Source organism: Carassius auratus, chromosome 40 (assembly GCF_003368295.1).
Source record: "Carassius auratus strain Wakin chromosome 40, ASM336829v1, whole genome shotgun sequence".
In the NCBI taxonomy this organism is placed as follows: domain Eukaryota; kingdom Metazoa; phylum Chordata; class Actinopteri; order Cypriniformes; family Cyprinidae; genus Carassius; species Carassius auratus.
In genome coordinates, this window is record NC_039282.1 from 8,337,896 (window position 1) to 8,361,743 (window position 23,848).

At 37.0% G+C, this 23,848-nt stretch overlaps 2 protein-coding genes across 3 annotated transcripts; both read left to right on the top strand.

The window, feature by feature from the left end:
* The first annotated feature begins 259 nt into the window (after window positions 1-259).
* LOC113058471 (polymerase delta-interacting protein 2-like) lies at window positions 260-5,401 on the top strand. Of its 2 annotated transcripts, none has more exons than XM_026226409.1 (12): window positions 260-359; window positions 497-696; window positions 1,492-1,573; window positions 1,657-1,769; window positions 1,864-1,960; window positions 2,796-2,871; window positions 3,001-3,108; window positions 3,197-3,333; window positions 4,085-4,111; window positions 4,198-4,323; window positions 4,414-4,493; window positions 4,651-5,401. In XM_026226409.1, exons 2-12 carry the CDS (start codon window positions 512-514, stop codon window positions 4,763-4,765), a joined length of 1,146 nt encoding a protein of 381 aa, XP_026082194.1. In that variant the 5' UTR covers window positions 260-359; window positions 497-511; the 3' UTR covers window positions 4,766-5,401. The 2 variants fall into 2 exon arrangements, with proteins under 2 accessions (XP_026082194.1, XP_026082195.1); XM_026226410.1 differs by having other exon boundaries at window positions 261-359; window positions 1,498-1,573.
* A 1,041-nt stretch (window positions 5,402-6,442) lies between these two features.
* LOC113058473 (leucine-rich repeat-containing protein 75A) lies at window positions 6,443-21,771 on the top strand. Its single transcript, XM_026226411.1, has 4 exons — window positions 6,443-8,028; window positions 11,081-11,209; window positions 14,031-14,143; window positions 20,723-21,771. Exons 1-4 carry the CDS (start codon window positions 7,774-7,776, stop codon window positions 21,549-21,551), a joined length of 1,326 nt encoding a protein of 441 aa, XP_026082196.1. The 5' UTR covers window positions 6,443-7,773; the 3' UTR covers window positions 21,552-21,771.
* Window positions 21,772-23,848: the final 2,077 nt, after the last annotated feature.

The following is a 23,848-nucleotide window of genomic DNA, read 5'->3' on the forward strand; positions in this document are numbered from 1 at the left end:
ATATATATATATATATATATATATATATATATATATATATAAATTCACTTATTTGTATATGATATTTGTTGAATAGATCAGTGCTTGTTTGGTTTTAACATGTTTACATTTGTTTATACGATATTTTGCGAAAATAAAATTAATAATATAATATTATTTTGTTTTGTTTGCGGCGAAAAATTATAACAAATAAAAAAAATTCTAAACACATCAATTATATAAATAGTAAAATCCAGCGTCAACTTGAGCAATGTCGAAATAAATTGAAGAACGTTTGTGCGTAGTATCGACGTGTTCCGGTCGCACTGCGTTATGGGAAATGGTGTGCCACTTTGTATTATCCAAATTGCAATTAAAGGGTAATAAATTAATTATGTGTCATCTCAAACTTGTACTTTACTTGTACAAACTTACCAATATTCCTGAATTACACGCGCTTTAGATGTGAGGTTGGTGTTTAACATGATTTTGACTATGTCCATGTGTTCCTGTGCAGAACAGCTAAAGGAAGATGGCAGCGTGTGCAATACGTCGGGGCTTGTTGTCCATTGTTAGTAAATATAACCAGCACAAATGCACTCACAGAATACTGAGTGCAATAGACTTCAGCAGCCGATTCGATGTGAGAAGAGTCCAGCCGCTGTGTTCATCATGCGGTCTGTCCAGTTTTCAACAGACGAGGTTCATGTCATCGCGGTAAGAGCTAATAAAGCGATCCGAGCGTCCTACCGTGTCCTGTTGCATAACTGCGCTGAGATGTAGTTTCAGCAAATAGTTTTGCGATGTGTCTGTGAAATAAATTCGTGTTTCTTAAGAATTTATTATCAGCTGTCATGTTTAATATTAGCTGTTGCTATAGTTTGAAGGATTCACGTGCTTGCGTACCCGCTACACTACTGCTATATTATTATCTCACTGCTCAACTTTATGTTTGTAAGTTACAGCTTGGCTGGACGCCTGAATCTTGAATCTGGTGTATTCATCACACTGCTTTTGAGTTGATTTTAAATTGCTGTTGGAATTGGACAGAAATTTTACAAGGGCCTAAAAGGAGAACACTCTTCAGCCTTACTTTCAAACCTTCCAAAGCTATTCTTGATTACATAAGTGACAATGTGGGTCTGAGCCTGAGCCAGCAGAGAGTAAACAAGTTCTGTTTCTTCGGTCAGTTCAAGTCTGTCTGTTTAGTTCACTCTGAAACTTTCAGGTTCGATGTGTTCAGTGTCCAAATCCTTTTTTAAGATTGCGCAATATTCAGCCATGTTGACCAAAAGTTGGCTGGGATGTTGATTCAATGGCATCATCTACCATCCCATAAAGCAAAACAATTATGAATTGATATATAATAATTGTTTTGCTGTCCAACTAAATGTTTCTAAATATATTTTAGTCCATTTTTGTACACTTCTGAAAAATATTTATATTTAATAAATCATTAAGAATCTAGTTTTGTTTTATTTTTATTTTTTTTAATTGATTCATTCTTGGCAGAAACAGGCCGGAAGGGAAAATACTGGAACCTGTTGGAGTATTTGAAGCTCTGAAGCAGCACGGCAAATATGAAACTGGTCAGGTCAGTAAACATTTTAATGAAAAAAACCCTTGATTCTGATTCTTTCCATGTCAATATTCTAATTCTAAATGTGCAATCCACAGCTATTCCTACACAGTGTTTTTGGCTATAGAGGCATTGTGTTATTTCCTTGGCATGCTCGTCTTTATGATCGAGATGTGAGTCCTGCTGCTGCTGCGTCTGCTGCTGCTGACAGGTATGTATTGAAGGACTTTTTTAGGCTTATACCTGATTAAATTATTTAGTTTGTTTTACAGCCCCGTGGTCGTGTTTGATGTTTGCTTTTTCAGCAAGCCAGACTCTGTGGGCCATGGGTCGAAAGAAGTGAAGGGCAAGATGCATACATACTACCAAGTCCTCATAGACACCAGAGACTGCCCTCACATAGTAAGTGGCATCAAACGACATATGCAAATAGTGAATTGAGGTAGTGTACATATTGCCGCATAAGATGTGTGAATACTTAAGCCATGCTTCTTAAATATATTATTGTCCACTTGATTTTTAACTTAAGATTGTTTGCAGCCATTTGAATCTTGAATGTTCAAGGCTTCTGTTATAATCCATTTCCAGTTATATTAACTGTTATGTCTGTTATGCTTCTTAATTTTTATCATTTAACTTAAATTTATTATTGCAGTCACAAACACACTGGTTTGTAGCACAAATACTTTACAACACTCTATTCTTCAAGTTTTAACTTCTAGCGACTAATGAATCAGAAAACTCATTTACTTCTAACAGACAATAGCTTACTACTTCATTGCAATATAAGGTTAGAAAGTTTGGGTCAGTAAGATTTTTTCTTTTTTGAAAGAAAATAATACATTTATGAATTAGGCGGGTACAAAAGATTTCTACTTTAAATAAATGCTTTCTATTCACTAGAATGTCATGAAAAGAATACACCTTAAAATGTATTCTAATAAGAATAATATTTGACCATATTACTATTTTTAATATATTTTTTTAAATCAAGTAAATGCAGCATTGGGGCCTATGAGAGACTCTTTCAAAAACATTTTAAAAGTCTTACTGACACCAAACCTTTGAACAGTAGTTTATATATTTTATCTATATATGTATCTATAGGTATTTTCTTTTCTTTGCTGCATCTGTTTATTATGTTAGTATTAAATAATCAATGCGTTCATGTTTGTCTTGGATGATCTGCTGAGTTTAATGCAATCATGAGTCCATTTGCAACTTTTGTCACCATTAGTCTCAGCGATCTCAGACTGAAGCGGTTACATTTCTGGCAAATCATGATGATAGCAGGGCCCTGTATGCAATTCCAGGTAAACTCTTTTGATCAGTCACTAAGAGGTTCAATTATATAGAGGGCGGCATTATATATAGTTCCATTATCTGTCAGTTGTGTTTTACACATCTTGTTCATTTCTTCCTTGTCTGCTTTTGTCTTTCAGGTCTGGATTATGTGAGTCACGAAGACATCCTGCCTTACAACTCCACTGAGCAAGTTCCTATCCAGCATGAGCTGTTTGAACGCTTCCTCATGTTTGACCCCTCCAGAAGTAACTAGTCCACTTAGACTGTTGCAACAGTTGCAAACTTTTACTGTTGAAATCTTTCTTATGGATTGCATTTATACTGTTTATTTAGATCCTCCGTTTACTGCGAGAGATACCCTCCGGGCCTGGCAGGAGAAGAACCATCCCTGGCTGGAGCTCTCAGATGTGCACCGTGAAACCACAGAGAACATCCGTGTCACTGTCATCCCCTTCTACATGGGCATGAGAGTAAGAACAGAGGGCTGCTATGTGTTAACAATTTCTTATTGCAGGTTGCATTAAACTTACTAAATGTATACAATATAATGTATCACAGAGCTTAGTCAGGATAGTCCCACAATTCATTTTTGACAGGAAAAAACATGATTAAACAGTTTTAAAAGTTATGAGTTAAGAAAGGTATGATATAGGATATATAAGGTGTCTTGAATTGTAAAGGCTGTAAGTCTGTCCCTCACAGTCCTGTTTTCTTTTGCGTTAAATTCAATATAATCGTGTCTAACTGGATTAAGGTCTATACACTATTGGTGAAAATTTTGGGATTTGTAGAAAATGTATTTAATGATCTTCTATGCTCAGCAAGGCTGCATTTATTTGATCAAATATTATTACAATACATTGTTAAAAAAGTAATTTATTACTCTTAAACAATGTATTGTGATGGCAAAGCTGAATTTTATCATAACTCTGGTCTTCAGTGTGTCCGTCTAATTTGTTGTAGAAGACACATTTCATATTGATGTTAAAAATGGGTATGCTTCAGTGCTTCAATATTTTTTTTTGGAACCGATATGATTTTTCAGCATTCTTTGATGAACAGAAAGTTCAAAAGAACAGCGATTTATTTGAAATATTAAATCTTTTGTAACCATCATAAATGTCTTTACTGTCAGTTTTGCCAATTTGATGCATCCTTGCTGAATAGTAAAATGAATGTATCTTGTGGTCTTGATTTTGACTTGTTTTTGTATGCTGACAGGAGGCTCAAAACTCCCACGTGTATTGGGTAGGCAAAATGACCTAATTATGTTTTTACAATAACTCCTGGTTATTGGTGACCTGTTAGAGATAATATGTTAATGTTTTCCTCAGTGGCGGTACTGCATCCGTCTGGAGAACCTGGGTAATGAGGTGGTTCAACTCAGGGAAAGACACTGGAGGATCTTCAGTCTCTCAGGAACTCTGGAAACAGTCCGTGGCAGAGGAGTGGTTGGAAAGGTTATTAATTAGCAAAAGCGTTATCCAGATTTTCAAAATATGGCAAAAAATGATTTGTTTGCTGAATGCAATCTGTCATTATCTCACCAGGAACCTGTTTTGTCAAGTGAACAGCCAGCATTTCAATACAGCAGTCATGTTTCACTCCAAGCACCCAGTGGACACATGTGGTGAGATTATCAACATACTCTTACAACCATGAAAACTGTACATTTTTTAAAATCATGTAGAGAGGAATTGCATTCAACCTGTAAGACTTGATGGTTGAATGAGTTTTTGGGTGTATCTAATGTGATGTTATTTTTCATGTTTTGTTTCCTTGTTTAGGGGGACATTCTGTTTTGAGAGGACAGATGGCTCACATTTTGATGTGCGCATTCCACCTTTTTCACTTGAGAGTAATAAATATGACAAAGCTCCCCCTACTGGCTATCCTTTGTAACAGACCTGTACCTATGGGCCTACCTCAGTTCAGCATCCTTACAGGCTGCTGCTCCCTTGGAGATCCATGTTTTACCTTCCTTACCAGTGCTCCTTCAATATACAGTGGATTTAGTGAAGCATCTTTCAGTTTCTGACCTCAGCACTGAATATTTGTAGCAGCCACATATCTTAAAAGGAAAAAAAGGAAAGCAAATTGCAATGAGGAGTTGATCTTATTAAATGGTGTAATGCAAGTTTCTGATGGGGACACGGCCAACTGATTCTTTTAAACTCTTGCATCTCGAAAGGCCGTACTGAGAGAATTTGAATGTGATTTTTCTTCTATTTATTTGTTATCTTTAAGTTTAAACCCCTTTTATAATAAATTCCTTACTTATATTCTGGAGAAGACATTCTCTAGATGTGTTTTCTCCAAATTGCAAATAGTCTACTTAATGGCTTGCTGCAAAGATTATTCTAAGGTCATGCCAAAGTCAGCCAGTGAAATGTGGGTTGACTAAGAACTGTATTAGAGATCATCATCTTAAAACCAACCTTTGATCATATATATGGATTAAACTACTGGATGATGAACCGCTTTACTGTTTACTGTACATATGTTTGTAAAAGCATAAATAAAATGACATTTCCAATTTCCTGTTTTCTTATTATGATTGATATGGTATTTCAATAGCTGCTGCTGTTCTCTACAAATAAATGACTTGAAAGAGGATCAGTAAGATGTCAGGTCAGTTACTTAATTTACATTTAACATTTTCTATTTTATATATTTACCTTAAATAATATTTCATAGAACTTTCAAAGGAATCGTTAATCCAAAAATGAAAATTTACAATCTGAATTATAGTTAAAAAAAACTCTTCAGCATCACAGATTTTGATAAATTTAGCATTGCAGCACTTATTTACCGATGGATCCTCTGCAGTGAATGGATGCCAAAGAGTCCAAACAGCTGATAAAACATCACAGTAATCCACACAAGACTCCAGTCTATCAATTAACATCCTGAGAAGCAATAAGCTGTGTTCATAAATCCAAATGTTTTTACATAATATTGCTTTCTCCGGTGAGAAGTTGTCTAATCTGAATCAGTAGAGGAATATGCACAGATTGAGCACCGTTTACAAACAAAAAAACTGTTCTAAAGAAGAACAACAGGAACTAGACTTTTTCATTGGAGGAAGCTATAGATTATGGACTGGATTTTTTTAGCAAGAAGTAATGATTTAAAGTTAAAATGCTTTTATTGATGGATTTGCTTCTTACAAACATGCAGCTTTTCACTTCACGAGATGTCACTCGATAGACTGGAGCCGTGAGGATTATTGTGATGTTTTTATCAGCTGTTTGCACTCTCATTCTGACGGCACCCATTCACTGCAGAGGATCCATTGCTGACCAAGTAATGTAATGCTACATTTCACCAATCTGTTCTGGTGAATCTTTAGTGGCCTAAACCTGAGTACACTGCAAAAGAAAAAAAAATATTTTTATTTTGAGTGAACTATGCTTTTAAGTGTTTTATTACTTTTTCAATACCAAATTATCCATACAAGAACAAAAAAAAATGCAGCAGATGACATACCGTGTGTTAAACACCAGATGTCAGCAAAGAAAGGCTAACTATTAACGTAGTTCAATGATAAAAAAAAAAAAAAAAAAAACTTGAGGAGAATCTATGACTACGAATATACGGGGATGGACATGCCCAAACGTATGAATGATTCTTTCATTTCCTTTAAAGTACTGAAATTCCTCCTATAGTGCAAACCTGAGCAGTCCCAGTAGCGAGCATCTGCTCCACTTGGTTTACTGTACCAGCAGTGGTGCATTCTCGACTGTAGATTGAAACACGAGTGGAGGATGTTGCAGACCGCTCCACCCCTCCCACACAGCCTGTGTCCAGTCCAGACCCAGAGTGATGAGAGACCGTTCAGTCGCTCTCCTCTGAACACACCCTACCCTCAGACGGGACACACCGGGGGAGAGGTCATATCAAAGCGGAAATTAATTCGACATGGCACATTTTAGCAGAGAACAGTGATATTCCTGCGGGCTGCGTGGAAGAAAATACTGGAATGACTTGTGCGCGGAGGAAAACAGTGACGTACGACGTAAATATTTACATGCCCTTGCTCACAGCAGTACTGCTCGCCATCGACTAAACTCACACTGAACCCTACATCGTGTGTGTATGAGAGACTGCGGAGGAACTGCGATGTTAACACGCACTAAGAACGACTGAAATAAAAACACTGGCGGAAAACGAATCATCCTTCCCTGAGATCGTACTAGAATTCTGTTGAACCGGACCGTGAGAGTTTCTGGAGGTTTGGGGGACTGATGTTTAATCTGCGGTCATGCCGCATGCTTCATCAGAGCTGTTCCCTACCTGAGAGAATCGAGGATTGCTGGAGGTTTTTTGACAGTAGAGATTAATTATGACCTAATTGGGCTGAAATACGAGTAGTTTGGAATGAAACTGCCGCCTTATAAAAATTCCAAATTATTTTGTTAGCAATCGTAACTTTTGTGGTTACTGAAACGTTGTTCGAACGCTGTTGAAACGTATAAATTCTTATTTAAAAATCATTTTAAGACCCCAAGGGGATTTATGCCTTAGTTGGGGGTTTGACACCCCTACCCCAAACCTCCCTTATTATTCACACCCTGCGAATGAGCACTTTGTGAAAAAGATTTTACTGAAATGCATTTGGATGCAAGTTTTTATAATTGTATTATATAAATTCACATTGATCTTTATGTAAGTATATTTTCTCTCTCAGGTGAGAGATGACAGGTGTGAGGTGAGCAGAAGGACTTTTAAAAACTGTGTTCTTATAAACTATAGGAACGCTAAGGCGTATTTCTTATTTTCATTTGTTTCTTACCAAATGTAATCTCATGTACAGTTAAAGGACTTTTAATAGTTAAATGACGTGAAGTCATTTTGAAAGTATGCCTAGTCTGGAGGCCTTTCTACAGGGTGAGAATCTGTAATCAATCATGGGAGCGAAGCAAACTAAGACTGCAGGACAGGAGGCAGGATCGAGCCCTCAGAGCACCGGATGGAATCAGACCCCCACAAAAGAGCGAGGAGACATCCTAACTTCTTTTATGTTGAGGTCAGGAGACAAACTGAGGAGCGGCGGGACTCCTCCTCCCTACCAGCGGCGCATCGGGATGATACAAGAGATGATGCTGATGGCAAAGCAGGGGAAACACGATGAGGCGACAGAGATGCTGAAAACTCTTCGGCAGGTACAGATACCACTCCATGTTTCTTGTAAAGGCTAGGTTATAACTCAAATAAAGGACAGACTTTTTTCTCTGATGAGTTTTTTGTCTACCACAAGTTGAATGTCAGCCCTGTTATCCATTAGTGTACGGTGTACCTGTCAATGTTTTCTCAATTTCTCACACAGCACTTTTTTACAGTGAAAAATATTGTCCTGTAAAGCTCTGGGGTACTATTTTTATTTTTATTAAATTTTTCTAGGCTCCCTGTGGTCACAGTAGTGAGCTGTAATGTCCAAATGTCAAGAATTCAGATCACTATAATAAGAAATTAGGGGTTGACCGATTATCGACCTGGGGTCCGTTTCCCAAAACCATAGTTGCTAACTATGCTAACTAAACTTTTTTGTTTGCAATGCAGTTTCCCAATGCCAAGCAAGTAAGTTGCTAACAGGTTAGCAACTATGGTTTTGGGAAACACACCCCTGGCTGATTATCTGTGCTGATTTTAAGCTTTTTTGGCATTTCAAAATCAATTTTGCAGATAAAATCATTTAAAACCATTTAAAGAAAGTTTTTGTCAGAGCCCTTGATATTCTTAGTTTTAACATTAATTTTCATTTTTATACCAGACATACATATTGGTTCAAAATATCGGTTATAGGTCTACTTTATCTGTAATAATCTGTATCGTCCCTGAAAAACACATATCGGTCAACCCTTATAAGAAATTATGCTCACTCTGGTATATTTATTTAAAATTTGACTTCTGCAGCTTTTTGTTTGCATATGTAGGACCACCAATGAGCCTCTCAGCTGGTAAACAGAGGCCCCAAAGCATTGGACTCATTGACCTGATTTGTAATCCGTACCCCATGCAGAAACCACACTTTTCTTTACAGCAGAGATAATAATTTGTTGCAATTGGGCTAACATGTCAGTCCAACACTAGCCTGGTGTTTCGTAAGCTGTTGAAAGACATAAACTCTTTCTCCAAAACACATCATATTACTGTAAGATTTTATACAGCACTGATACAGATTTATCTGAGATACAAAAAGACTCCAGCAATAGTTTCCCAGCTCTATAGATTCTGCATTTCACAGAATTCAGTGATATTAACACAAGATGCCCATTTTACAATCCTGTGAACCTGTGAGAACAGACACAGCTCGAGCTGGCTGAAGAGTAATACTGCACTGCATAAACACCAACTGTTTACGTTGGGTCGAGTGATTATGGATGCTGTCAGTAAGCACAGTGCTCTTCTTTATATCGAATGTGATTAAAGACCGAGTTAATGGGGATTTCTAGTCCTCCATAGATTGTAAATGAACTGTTGGGCAGTGACGAAGAAACAGGTGGCTGCTGAACAAACTGCAGGATTTGTTCTCAAATGGACATTGTGAAAAAGAAGTACACTTATGGAAAAAAATATACTTTACAAGAAGATAGTTTAATGCAATCTGAATGTAATGTTTTCAGAAATTTTATTGCATGTTATTTACAATCAAATTAAAGTGTATTAAAGTTAAAATTTCTATTAAATGCAGTTAATTCATGACTTACGCTTTTTTGACCAACTTATGACGTCTTTATATGTATTTAAATAATTATGTGTATTTATTTATTGTGGATCCTGCAATGGGGGTTAAAGCATATACTGAGCAAGAGAGTCAAAGGACAGCGTCTCGTCTCCAGTGGTTACCAAATGCACCTTGTTACCCGGAAACCATGAAAATGGATGGGCCTTTGATTAAATGGAAATCGATTAATAAAGATTCTGCTCCATAGAGGGATGATAATGATAAACCAAGGCTTTTGCTCAGTGTGCACATTTTAGGTCCGGGGTTTTGGTGTTAGAGAAATTCATTATTGTGTTATGTTATATGTAGTGACATCAATATTATTCAGCCTTTTTCCTTGAACCTTTCCTGAGCTTTTTTACTTTGTCACACTAATGACGATTAGTTTCCTTCACACCCACCCATTTTCTGCTGGTTTGTGCTTGATTATTTAGCTCTGGCTTAAGAGCCCTCACCCCACACACGTTTGCAAATGTTTTAAATTGCTGATCCGCCTGGCTGCACTTTTGCTTTACAGATTGCAAATGTTCGATAATGTAGATTAACTTTTCTTTAAGTTTGGCTTGTTTTGCAGAGTTAAAGGTTTTCTTTTATTCTGTTCTGACAACAAAGTCTGTTCACTTTCTAGGCCCACATTTTGAAACACATTGAACACATTTATTAGAAATATAAAGCTTCTCAGATTACATCAGAATTAAAGTTTCAGAATAAAGAAATAAGCATTAAAGGTTTTTTTTCTTCATCAGAACAGATCTGGAGAAAGCTAGCATTACATCACTTGCTCACCAATGGATCCTCTGCAGTGAATGGGTGCCATCAGAATGAGAGTCCAAACAGCTGATAAAAACATCACAATAATCCACTAGTAATCCGCATGTCTCCAGTCCATCAATAAACGTCTTGTGAAGCAGAGATTTTCAAAAGTAATAAACAAATCCATCATTAAGACTTATTTAATTTTAAACCATCCTCTATCCATAATATTGCTTTCTCCAGTGACAAAATTGTTCTATTTGAATAAGAATAGAAATGCATACATCAAGCAGTGTTTACAAGCGAAAACAGGTCTAAACAAATCTGTCTATGGATTTGGATGTAAAAAGACAACAGTGTATGGACTTTTTCACTGGAGGAAGCATTGTTATTGATTATGGACATATTTTTTGGCCAGAAGCAACGCTATAATGTTAAAATGCCTTGATGGATTTGTTTATCACAAACACGCAACTTTTCCCTTCACAAGACTATAATTGATGTTTTTATCATTCTGACGGCATCCATTCACTGCAGAGCATCCACTGGTGAGCAGATTAAGTAATGCTAAATTTCTCCAAATCTGTTCTGATGAAGAAACAATCTTATCTACATCTTGGATGGCCTGACGGTGAGTAATTTTAATTTTTGGGTTGAACTAATCCTCTAACTGTGATCTGCTGCAAGCCTGTAGTTTTCATTCTCTTGACCTCCCTGTATTGTGAATTTTTTTCCAGGATCTGGGAATGGAGTCAACCTCTCTGGATGATGTTCTGTACCGCTATGCCAGTTTCCGCAACCTGGTGGATCCCATTACCCATGACCTCATTATCAGCCTGGCCAAATACATTCACTGCCCAAAGACGGTATAGTGCTTCTGTGATTCGTGACATTCAGATCTAAACACACGCGCGCGCACATACCATTTCTGTTCTATTTCTGTATGTTTCTTGTATGATGTGTTGCGTTAATATTTAATGAAAAGGGCCTTATAGCTCTGCCTGGACGTCATAGCAGACGTGCTAAATGAAACTGTACCATTCCAATGCAGTGAGCAATAGGATGAAATCCAATTTCTTAAGCATGTGTGAGTCTCTGATGAGCGGCAGAAACAGAGATGAAGAGAGCGGAGAGGGTAGAGACAGAGGGAGGTGTATTTGCAGATGAGTCACAAACACTAAAGACCAGTTAGCCCTCTTTCAAGACTGCTGCTGCTGCTGCACTTAATGAAGCAAGTCAGGCACTATAATACACCACCAACACCCTGCTCAGCTCATATAGAGAGCTGCACAAATACCTGAGCTCCACAAAAACAAGGATGCCGCCGATTGTTTTCTTGAGCCCATCATCTCTTCTGAGCTCAACATCTTAGTAGCCTACAATACGGTGTCTGTTTCTATTAAGTGTGGCAATTCCACTTAATAGTAATGGGTTTTATTGTTTTTGTCTTGTCGTGCCGTGAGGGGCGTAACATTTCCGTCCCACGCTTGAGGTATTCAGCCACTCACAAGGCACTGGATAGCTGGCCAATCAGAGCACTGCTCGCTTTTCAGAACGATGAGCTTTGTAAAAATCAACACGTTTCTGAAAGGCAGGGCATAGAGGAGAAACAATAATGTACTGTACAGTATGTGGAAAATAATGTGTTTTAACAACATAAACACATTGCATTACACCAAATACACAAAATAATGTTATTTTTAGCAACGTCATGACCCTTTTAATATATCATAGTAGTATCTGTATTGTATGTTAATTACCTCTGAATTATATATCTTTAATATTTATATTTTGAATTAAATATTTGATTCATGTAAATTATTATATGTGACCCTTGACCACAAAACCCAAAATCATAATTGAGATTTATACAGCACCGAAGCTGAATTAATAAGCTTTCCATTGATGTATTGTTTATTAGGATCGGACAATATTTGGCCGAGATACAACTATTTGAAAATCTGAGGGTGCAAATAAATCTAAATACTAAAAAAAAATCACCTTTAAAGTTGCCTAAATGAATTCTGTTTCTTAGCAATGCATATTGCAATCAAAAACGAAGTCTTGATATATTTACAGTAGGAAATGTAAAAAATATCTTCATGGAACATGATCTTTACTTAATATCCTAATGATATTTGGCATAAAAGAAAAATGTAAAATTTTGACCCATACAATGTTTTTTTGGCTATTGCTAAAAAATATACCCCAGTGACTTAAGATATTATGTCGAGAATTTAATATCTTAGTAGTATCTGTATTGTAAGTTAGTTACTTCTGAATTACAGTTCAAATTGCAGTTCAGAAATGACTTAGTATTCAGCAAGGATGTATTACAATCATTAAAAGTGACATTTACAAAGTTACAAAATCATTTCTGTTTTATTTTAAATGAATGCATTTTTCTTTACTTGATAATATATCCATCCATTCATATAGAAGGGCTGGAGCCTATCCCACCAATCTCGGAGAACAGGCCGGGGAAACACTTAATAGATGGCCTGTCCTTGACCTGTACTTTATTATAAAAAATGAGAACCAGCCTAAGAAACATGCATATGCTATAACTTTAACTAAGCAGACATTATGAAATGTCAACTAAAAGTTGGGAGAGTGAGGGTTCACACAAGTGCATAAGGTGATGTTTCCTCTAAGTTATGTTTTTGTAAGAAGCGATGGAGAGAGACAAAGTGTGACAAAAGGACAGCTGGGCTGTCTGTTACACTCTCTGAGCTGTCAGAGCCTGCTGGGTGTATGATTACATTGCCAGGGGACACACTGTCTGTGTGCATGGGGATGCACACCAATGCTGACCAGTCATGAGGCACTGTTAATCTCACCTTCAGCAGCCACTAGGCTTTAGTAACACAGTGTTTTTTCAGACATCTTCAGACAGAGTTCTATCTCTGATCCACTGCAGAGGTCAAGGCCTGGACCAGCAGAGAGATGTGATGGCCAGATTGATTTACATATTGATGTTTCCAGTGCGGATGCAGACACCTGAGCACAGGCAATGTGTCCTTGATAAAATACGGTTACTGTTATCTTTGATTCCTGATCAAAAACAAATGTCATTTGGCCTATGGGAACACCTATTAAAAACTTGTCTGGTCTCTTGAATTTTAGCGCCCATTCTTCATATTGACACATTTTGAATGTTCTTAGTTGAAGCCATGAACAGACAAGTGCTAGTACATGGAACATGAAGTTAATTTACTGAAGTGTACCGGACCTCATTTATTACCTGAAGCTAATCAATGTAATTCCTGTAATAAAACTCAGCTGTGAATAATGTGACAAAACAAAATTACAGTTAATGGACAACCCCATTAGGAATGGATTTCACCTTTGCAGCTCATAACAATATTTCAGCCAGTGTTGTTTTACCATTGTTTATATACTATTTAAGTGTTTTAAAATTCTGAACAAGCTTTTATTTAAATATTTCCATATTTCCAATAACACCCACATACTCACAGAATCTCAGATGACCTAATGATAGAGCCAGACTGTGTCTGTGACATCTCGGTCAGTCCATATAGCTTTGCTCCTCTGTCATCATAAATGTAAAAAAAAAAAAAAAGTATTTTACCTTGAGGACTCAGATACCCTGCTCTTCTGCCAGTCCCAATTAACCTGCTGTGTGTTACAGCTGATTGATGTGATCTCTCTCTGTGTCTCTATCAGGAGGGAGATGCTTTGGGTGCCATGGAGAAGGTGTGCCGTCAGCTGACCTATCACCTGAGCCCGCACTCCCAGTGGAGACGGCAGGGGCTTCTGAAGAGGAAGCCACAGGCATGGTGAGAAAGTAGGGCTGACAAGCAGAGATGAGGTCTCAGATTTAGGCACTGAGGGCACATGCTGCCTTACTTTCTTTAGTACTGTACAAAAATAGGGTTTTTTATTTCAAGTCTTTTCTCTTCTTGTTTATTCTTGACTTGTCTTTCTTCTCAGGGTTCTCGTGGTTATGGAAAACCTGATAATAATGTAATACTTAAAATGAGTTGTAATATTAAAAGAGGATATTTCTAGTTAATATACATTATTCTAGTTATCACATACAAAATTGTTCAAAAGTTTGGATTTAATGATCTCTAATGCTCACTAAAGTTGCAGTAAAATCCAGTAAAATCATGGTTTTCTAACATGTTTTAAAATGTAATTTAAAGCAAAATTTTCAGTGTCTCTTCAATGTCACATGATCCTACAGAAATCACTCTAATATTCTGATTTGGTGCTCAAGAAACATTTCTTATTATCATCAATGTTGGAAACAGTTGTGCTGCTAAATATTTTGTGTAAAGCATTTTTTTCAGGATTCTTTGATGAATATAAATATTTTGTAACATTATAAATGTCTTTACCCCCACAAAACCTTTGAACACTGTTTGCTGAATATATGCATATATATCTTATAATTACTTAGTATATACTATCTAAAATATGTAATATTGTATAAATAATCATTTTTAAAAGTCATGTAAAAGTAATGAGCTTCTGTTATGAATATTTGTTCAATTTACAGTACATTTTCAAAAAAAAAAATTGACTAAATAGCTCTTCTGTAGGGTAAATTTTGCATGCAAGCTATATCTATGAATCAGTCACTTTGTAATGAATCAGTCATATTGATTTACAAATTAAATCACTGATTCATTAGCAAAATCCTTATCCAGGAATCAAAAACTTTTTTGGTTTCCTATTCTGGTTCCTTTTCTTTTTTTTTTGTCTTTTTGTCTTTTTTGTTTCTTTTCTTATTTTCTCTCTGATGTCCAGCTCACTCCTGCCACATAATTACTTTCATTCCACATGAAAGCACTGCATTTAATTTATAAATTACAATGATGCCTGTATCCTTCAGCCCACACACAGTAGCCTAGTGGCTCACAAGTGCCTCACTTTGTTCATTAATTAAAGTGATTAGTCGGTTTAAAAATAAAAGGCTTTCCAACTTTGCAGAGCAGGCAGTAAAATGAATCATCGCTTTGCCAGTTGTTTGTCTGTGTACTGATTCGTCAGCACTTAGGGAATAATTATGAATTAAAAACTGCATGGCTAATGGAGCGTTGAGGATTGGGTACAGTTCTGATGTCCCCAAATTGTTTCAATACACAATATCGCATATTGTATCCCCAGGAACAGCTGTGTATACCATCCAAATCTCATCACCTGTGAATTGGCTCCTCAAAGGGGCTTTCAGCACTTTCTTCTCCGTCCATTGATGATAAGAGTTGTGTTTATTCTGCAGAGTAAGTCAGTGAATGAAAGAGCAGCCTCCCACTGCGTGCCATGTGGTTTTTTGCTAACACATGGTTCTGTGGTGTAGACTCATACTTATGTGGCTCCTTTCCAGCTGCCATTAATATAGTCAAAACACAGACTGTGTAATGTGTAAATGAGGAAATACTAGGCTCTATTTATTTCCTGTGCCGATGGATACACTTTAGATTAGCTGACGCTTTATTCTGTTCCCTAACTTATGTATGCAAGGATAAAACAGGTGGAGTCCCCTACTGCAGTTCATTCGCTGCATCAGCTGCTGTGGTTAAGATGGATTGTGAAGGCATGTGTTCTACGTAGACCGGATTCGATACCTTCTTCTCTTTATCCGCTCTGTCTGTGTTGACTAATCCTAACCGGGTGCTTTTTGTTGATGGAGCACTGCTGTTTTTCTGAGTCCCACCACAAACGGCTCTTCATTTGTTAAGCTTATGTTGTGTACTGTGTGGCGTGGGTTATTGTCCCAGATGTGAATGCAGCTGTTGGGGTTTAAAAAGGGAAGTGTTTCTCAAACAGCATTCTCACCTTTTCTTGGGTGTGTTGCCGATGCTTGTGTGCCTCAGAGGGTCTCCTTATTCTGTGCTTGAACTTTCTCAACCGCTTTTGTTAGTTGAGTTTACTGATGTGATTTCATCAGATCGGCAATAATGGGACTGTCCAGATGAAATAGCAGTTCAAATAATTTCACAGCCTGAAGGTGCAAACAGGAAAGAAGAACAAGGCAATAATTCAACTAAAATAAACGTTCTGTCACTATTTCCTGTGTTCTTGTGTTTCAAAACCAGATTTGATATGATTCAAGCATTCATTTTTAACTCTCATCATTTGATGCCTCCTCCAGTTACCCTTCTCTTTCTCTCTCCTTTAATGATTCCACCCTCTCTGCTCCAGTAATAGCGAAGTACTAACATGACCTTAACCTCATCCGCCGGTCAGAGAGAGACAGTTTCTCAGACAGGTGTCCTATTTTCTTTGAGAGAATTCACACGTAACAGATGTCGGGCTGCAGTGCATGTGTGTTTATGTTTATGCATTACTCATAGTGTGTGTGCAGTTTAATCTATGTGCCTCCGAGCAAATATTTACACTGAAGCTACATCAATTCTGATTTGCAATTCTGCATATAACCGTGGGAAATTACACACCTGCTCCGGATGTGTTGTCTGTTAGTTTATCCAATAACATCCATTTAACTTCAGTGTAAATACATACTTTATTTATAAGATATAGTTTATTTATTAGCACAGCAGTATATGTCAAGAGTTTAGCACAGATGAGTCCAAATCTGTTTAATGCAGGTGTGAGAAAAAGACCTGAGTGTTTGCGTTTGTTTGTGACGTTTTTCTTGCTCATTTGCATAAGCTTGTGCTGTCGCAGTGCCAACAGCATCACCCACCCTCAGTGAATATAATATATTGATCGACATTCAAATTGTTAGCTGCAAATGGAACAATATAAACAGATCTTATGAACACAAGATATCTAAAAGCTGTATTATTTGGATTGCATCTTCGAAACAAAACCTGTAAAGTGGAATATAATATGCAATAGACCTACTACATGACCTCTTTTGTTTCATGGACTGAAATGTGAAACGCATTTTGCTCGTCTGGTCTGCATGTGGTGAAGTGTCTGCAGTCCAGTGGAGACCCTTTAGTCCATAACAAGCAGCCCTCGGCTGTCAGGAGCCGGTGAGGAATGTCTTCCTCATCTCAACACAGGAAGACCGGAGCTTTCTGGATCATCATGTCCAGAGACGACAGTGTTGCGTCTAGCTTTAGCATATGATCTGCCTCATAACACCCACATTAAAAGCAAACTCACTGGCTAGAATTGTGAGGGGATAAACAAGATGTTGTTAAACGAAAAAGGGATTTGGGAATATAAAACAGCAGTAGAAGAGGGTGTGGAGTAAGGGGTGTTGTGAAATCATACTCTCATCTCTCAGGCATGTCTGCTGAATTCTTTCTAAATTTTCCCTCCTGTTTTTCATCCCTCTATTTTCTCCTCATATGATCTCTTGAGTCATTTAAATGCCGCCTCAGATTACCTCACAGTTCTGCCTTTTGCTGGTTTCTCAGTTGCTCAAGCTCTCGTTTCGTGCCTCTTTCTCTCATGTTGTCTTCTTGTTCTCTTCTGCTCGTGCTCTTTACAGCCTGAGAGCAGAAACAGCGGGTTTTGAATGTGGCGTGCATGATGATGAAATTGCAATAGGCTATTGATATTCATTCCTGCTCTGTCCCTTACAGCTCTTTTGCTTCTCTGGCTTTTCAATTTCATTCCCTGTCTGTTTTTTAGTCAAGCCGTGACTTAGACATTTCATTTGGCACATGGTAACTTCATGCCTCCAATTAGTGGTATCTTAACATTAATGCTTTTTTTATTGATTTGTATAGCCGTCCAGACAGTTGTCATGTCAGAGTCATTGATGCCTGAGAGGCTAAGTAAAAAAGAGCTATTTGACAAAGGAACTCAGCTTTTAAAATTCACATAAAGTCATTACATGGAGAGCCTCAAAAAGCTGCTGGCATTTTGCACGAAAAAGGGAACAAAATTTGACCTGAATGTCAAATGTTGTACATCAATCTCAGGGCGTCAGCTTAATATTAGTGGTTTTTGTTTTATGTTATATATTATGTTTATATTATATTTTCTGAAGTGTAAAAAGTATTTATAAACATTGAGAAAATAGGCTGAGATGACTAATCTTCCCATCATGCCAAATTATTGTGTGATTTATTATAGCTTTATTGATAAAGATATAGGGAAAATACAGTCAAATGTAGTCTTAACAAAATAACTACATATTAAACAAATAGATTTGATTATAATGAACTGAATATCTATATGAATATATTATTTATTTTTTGTGTGATAAGGATATAAACCCAGTGCAATGGGATACCAAAGTGTACTGCATTCATGAAAAGTGCTTGTTGTTTTAAATGCTAAAATATTTTGTGCATCATACTAAGCAACATTTGAACTAAAAATGAATTATTAATGCACACATTCAGACCTTGCATCCACTGCAAAAGAAGATCTATTTCAGGCTTATTTCATTTTGCTCTGATAGTCACACAGATCTGACCTTTCATCAGTGTGCTGGAGAATACAACAGTATAATGAGAGACTCAGCACTTAATTGGTCATAATTATCACACTTATTATCCCACAGTCTTCAACATATTTTCCAAGGGTCTTGGACCTGCATTCAGGGTTGGTAAGAGTTTTGTATATTTTTGAAAGATGTCTCTTATGCTCATTGAAGGCTGTGTTTATTTGATCAAAAATAGAGTAAAACAGTAATAATGTGAAATATATATATATTTTTTAATTATTATTAAAATTAATTAATTAATCATTAAAAAATGTATTCCTGTGATGGCAAAGCTGAATTTTCAGCAGTCCATTCTGCAGTGTCACATGATCCTACAGAAATCATTGCCTTCAGAAAACATGTTATGTTATTCACTTCTTTATTTAAAAATATCTTACTGACCCCAACATTTGAACAGAGATATATTCCAGCTATGTAAATGGTGGATTTGCAGTAACTTTCTCATACCACTTTTTATGTTCAATAGAAGATTTTTGGGACCGGATGTATGCGTTGTGGTGTAGGAATTGGGTGAGGAATTTTTCGGTGAACTATCCCTTTAAGTTTTTAAAGGCACATGGCGGAGACCATTTTGCTAAAAGATAGTTTTAATATTTCTGCTTGACATCCGTCCTTCTTTAACCAGAACATTTCGAAATGATCCGATGCTGAGGAGAGAATGTAAGTGGGTCAGATGCATTCAGTGTGAGATTGCTGAGTGAGGGAAAGGCTTTTTCTCTTAGAGAGCGTGGGATTCAGGATCCTGGCCAGTAATATCAGGAGAGTTGATATCCTGTTGTGGTTTTGCCATTTCCTTGTCTTTGCTGTTGTTTTATTTGCTAGGTCAATGACAGGATCAGAGCGGGCCAGGAAATATATCATTCAGAATGAACATAGCATGTCAAATCAGGATGGTTATTATTCCTCTCTCTTCCTCAAATGCCAATTTAAAAAGATATATGCACGTCCTGGTGTGAATAAGCAACAGTCACATTATGAATTAGTATTCTCGTCATTTCTTTTCTCGCTTTCACTCTTTTTCTCTTTACTTGCACACTGGCAAGCTGTGGTGGCACACTGAGCTTATTATGAGTCTGCTGCACGTGCAGCGGTTAAAGCAACACATTTGTTCTCTTTTACTTAATTAATCAGCTTTTCTTCCTGACTTCAACTTTAGTTCCCTCCATTTATCTATCTCTCGTAGGTTCTTTATCCATAACTGACATCATGATTTAATGAACTCTTAAACTCTATGTTGCTTGTATTTCCAGGGCTGTTTTGAATCTGTGATGCATTTACAGAAAATGAATCCATTCAATCAGATTTCCCTCAATGAGCCGATATCCTGAATTTTAATAAAGTGGTATGACTTTCAATAAATTAAGCTGTATAGTCTATTTTTTGTATTATTATTATTATTATTATAAATTGTAGTTCCTCAACCTTTTAAGGCTGGATAGTTTCAGTTTGCTCCTGTCCTACTTGTCTTCTTTAGACACTAATGAGTGTTACGGTTACTTAAGCAATTTCATGTTCTTCCATTTGTAGAAATCTGGTACTAGAATAGTATGGACGAGAGATCTAATAATCTAATTATAATACATTTTATACAATGAATTCTGTTGCCACAGGAAATGTCCATGCTAAAGGGTCTCATGTCAAACAGCACAGGGTTCTGGAAGATAACATTTGAATATGTGAGCAGAGCTGCTGTATGTATGTAGGGTCCAACATTATGTTGTTGCCACACATTATCATTTTTGCCACATAATGATTCAGTTCCTAATGAAATTACCAGCTAACCAGCAAATGCATCCTAGTTTTATTATGAACTTATATAATTTTTTGAATTTGTAATATTTTCTTTCCTTTGGTTAATATTTAATGAAGTTAATTTTTTCTCTCCTCCAGTTGAGATTTATAAAATGCAATAAAAAGTGAATTCCCCCACCTCCATATACATTATTACTCTCTATCTGCTTCTTTTTCTCTTTCTCAGTCTGAAATCAGTTCTTTCAAGTCCTCCATTCGGTGGGACATTAGAACTGTCTGGCATCCCTCTTGGAGTGAAAGACATGGAGCGTCTCTGTGCCTACCTGCATCACCACGCATCCCGCATCGGCAGCATAGAGATGAGTTTCACCGAGCTCACAGACGATGCCTTCCTTCTGCTCCTCCCTATGCTGGCATCTCTTCCCCGCCTCGAGACTCTGGCCCTTAATGGCAACAGGCTGACCCGTGCGGTGCTCAAAGAGCTCACAGACACGCTGAAGGACCCGGACAGCTTCCCCAGCGTCACCTGGATCGACCTTGGGAACAACGTGGACATCTTCTCCCTCCCACAACCTTTTCTGGTGAGTCTGCGAAAGCGCTGCCCCAAACAGGGCAACCTTCCCACCATCCTGGAGTTCGGCGAGAGCCAGGCCAGCGAGCCAGAGGGCAGAGTGGATGAAGACGATGCAGATGATACAAACAGGACAGAGAGTATGGGAGAACTCAGATCTGAGGTAGAAGAAGAAATTGACGGTGAGATGGAGATCGAAGACATGATGGAAGAGTTGCTGGACTTTGACAGGGAGGTGCAAGGCAAGGAGGATGAGGACGATAGTATGTGGACCGTGGAGGAGCAGCGGCTGGTAAAAGATCCAGTTGCAAAGCGGAACAAAGAGAAGAGAGTGTCCAAAACAGAGGACAAAGAGGACTTACAAAGCCAGTCTTCCCATCTATCCTGCTCCAGCCAGTCAGAGCACTCTTCTGGAGCCATCGAGCCTATTAGAGAAGACTCTGTGCCAGACCAGTTAGCATGTTCTTCAAACAACCCTACCTGATTGAAACCACTGTGTAATTTGATTCGAGTTTGGTCCCTTTAAGAAAAAGAGAAAGCGTGACAGGCTTGTTTTCAGACTGGGTTATCCATGAAGTCATGCGATTCCGCAGGTTTTATAGGGTTGACAATCACAGCCGTTGTCTGTTGTTGCAAAGGAGAAATGGTTAACTTGTTAGGTAAAAAATATCAAATTTACATCCTCATTCAAGTTTTCCCATGATTCATATTCCCATATATATATATATATATATATATATATATATATATATATATATATATATATATATATATATATATATATATATATATATATATATATATATATATATATATATATATATATATACATACACCAAATGTACCTTCTCATTCAGGTTTTTCCATTCACTGTCATGTACATGTATAGATCCAGTCACAAAGCAAATAGAAAAGGGAGTCAAAAACATAGGGTTAAGAGGACTTACAAAGTCAGTCATCCCATCTGCCTTGCTACAGTCTTTCACAACACTTTTCTGGAGGCAACAAGCCCTTAAGAGAAGACTTTGTCCCATACCAGTTAGCATGTCTTTTAGGCAGGCCTACCTGATTGAACCCACTGTCTAATTTGATAAGAGTCTGTAACCTTCATCCCTTTAAAAAAAAAAAAAAATGGTAGGAAGAGTGTGATGGGCTTGTTTTCAGACTGGGTCAAGCATGAAGTCATGGGATTCAGCAGGTTTAAAAGGGAAGACAATCATAGCTGCTGTCAAGGTAAAAGAAAATATACATATATATATATATATATATATATATATATATATATATATATATATATATATATCTTGTCATTCGGTTTTCCCCATTCACTGTCATAAAGATTTAAAATATCCACAAAGTGGAGCACAGCAAAAAGGGCGTCCGTCTGTCTTGCACCAGCCAGACACAGCACTCCTCTGGTGCCATCGAGTCTTTAAGAGAAGACTTTGTCCCAAACGGTTAGCATGTCACTCAGACAACACTACCTGATTGAAGCTGCTGTCTGATTGAATTAGTGTCTGTAAACTTCGTCCCTTTAAGAAAAAGAGGAAGTGTGAGCTTATTTTCAGACTGTGTTATTTATGAAGTCATGCGATTCAGAATGGTTTTATAGGATTGAAAATCTTACAGTTGTTGTCTGTTGTTGCAAAGGAAAAGAAAAGGTTCTCTTGTTAGGTAAGAAATATCAAATTTACATTCTCATTCAGGTTTTCCCCGTCATCATAAAAAATGTCAAATACACCTTCTCATTCAGGTTTTGTCATAACCGTGAACCTCTGTGTGCCTATGTGCCTGTTTAAAACCCTGCTGGAAAGGTGTGTGTTTAGAGCAACTACCATGCAGGACATCATGAATTGGTGTGTCCATCTATGCATCTGACTGTCGTAAGTATCATGTTCTCTCCAGCAGTGAAAAACAACCTAAAAACTATTCAATATCGTCCATTGAATAGGCATGTCCCGGGTGTCAGGTGGATGGGACGCTGATGAGCTCATATTAAGTGCCCCTAATTTTTTACAGTGGAAAATCAAAATTTTGTCACAGTGTTGGCCCAAAACAGTATGTTTGATTGATACAGAGCAGTTGGACTGAAGCCAAAGAGAAAAGACTCCACAGAAAATGATAGAAGGTATTTAATAGTGATTCTGTTGTTGCTGCTTAAAATGGATTTTGAAGTCAATGTAAGGTTTCTTAGCTCTGTACTTTCAAATAGATCCTTTAAATACTAAAATGATATTAAGATTTTGTGTCTCTTTATCCACTGTTATAATATGATAAAGGTATTTTCTGTATAAACATCTATTTAGTGCCTAATTAAAATGTTACATTGTTCAAATGTAATTCAAAGTAGTTCTGATATGCCAGTAAATTAAAGTATTGTTGCAATGACGGTGTATATTTGATTAGACAGATTTGTCTTAATGGAAAACAGTTGTTTTATTTAATTTTTATTAGAAATTACTCAATTGAGAACGACGATTTATTATATCCCTTTATACTGTATTACTTTGTATAATATCATAATATGCTTACATACAAAAATTTTGTTCAGTGTTATTTGAAGTAGAATTAGCTCCCTCCCCAAATGATTGTTTATAAAATTAATTATTAAGCCTAATAAAAGGAAGATCCTTAATATATATATAATATAAATTAACCAATATATTTCAGATGATCCTGTAATTTTATGCTCACCAGGTAGCCTCAAAATTCCCTGGTGTTTTTCAAAGCCATAGTTCTAGACAAGTTCTGCCATTACAGAAAGGGAATTCTATGTTGATA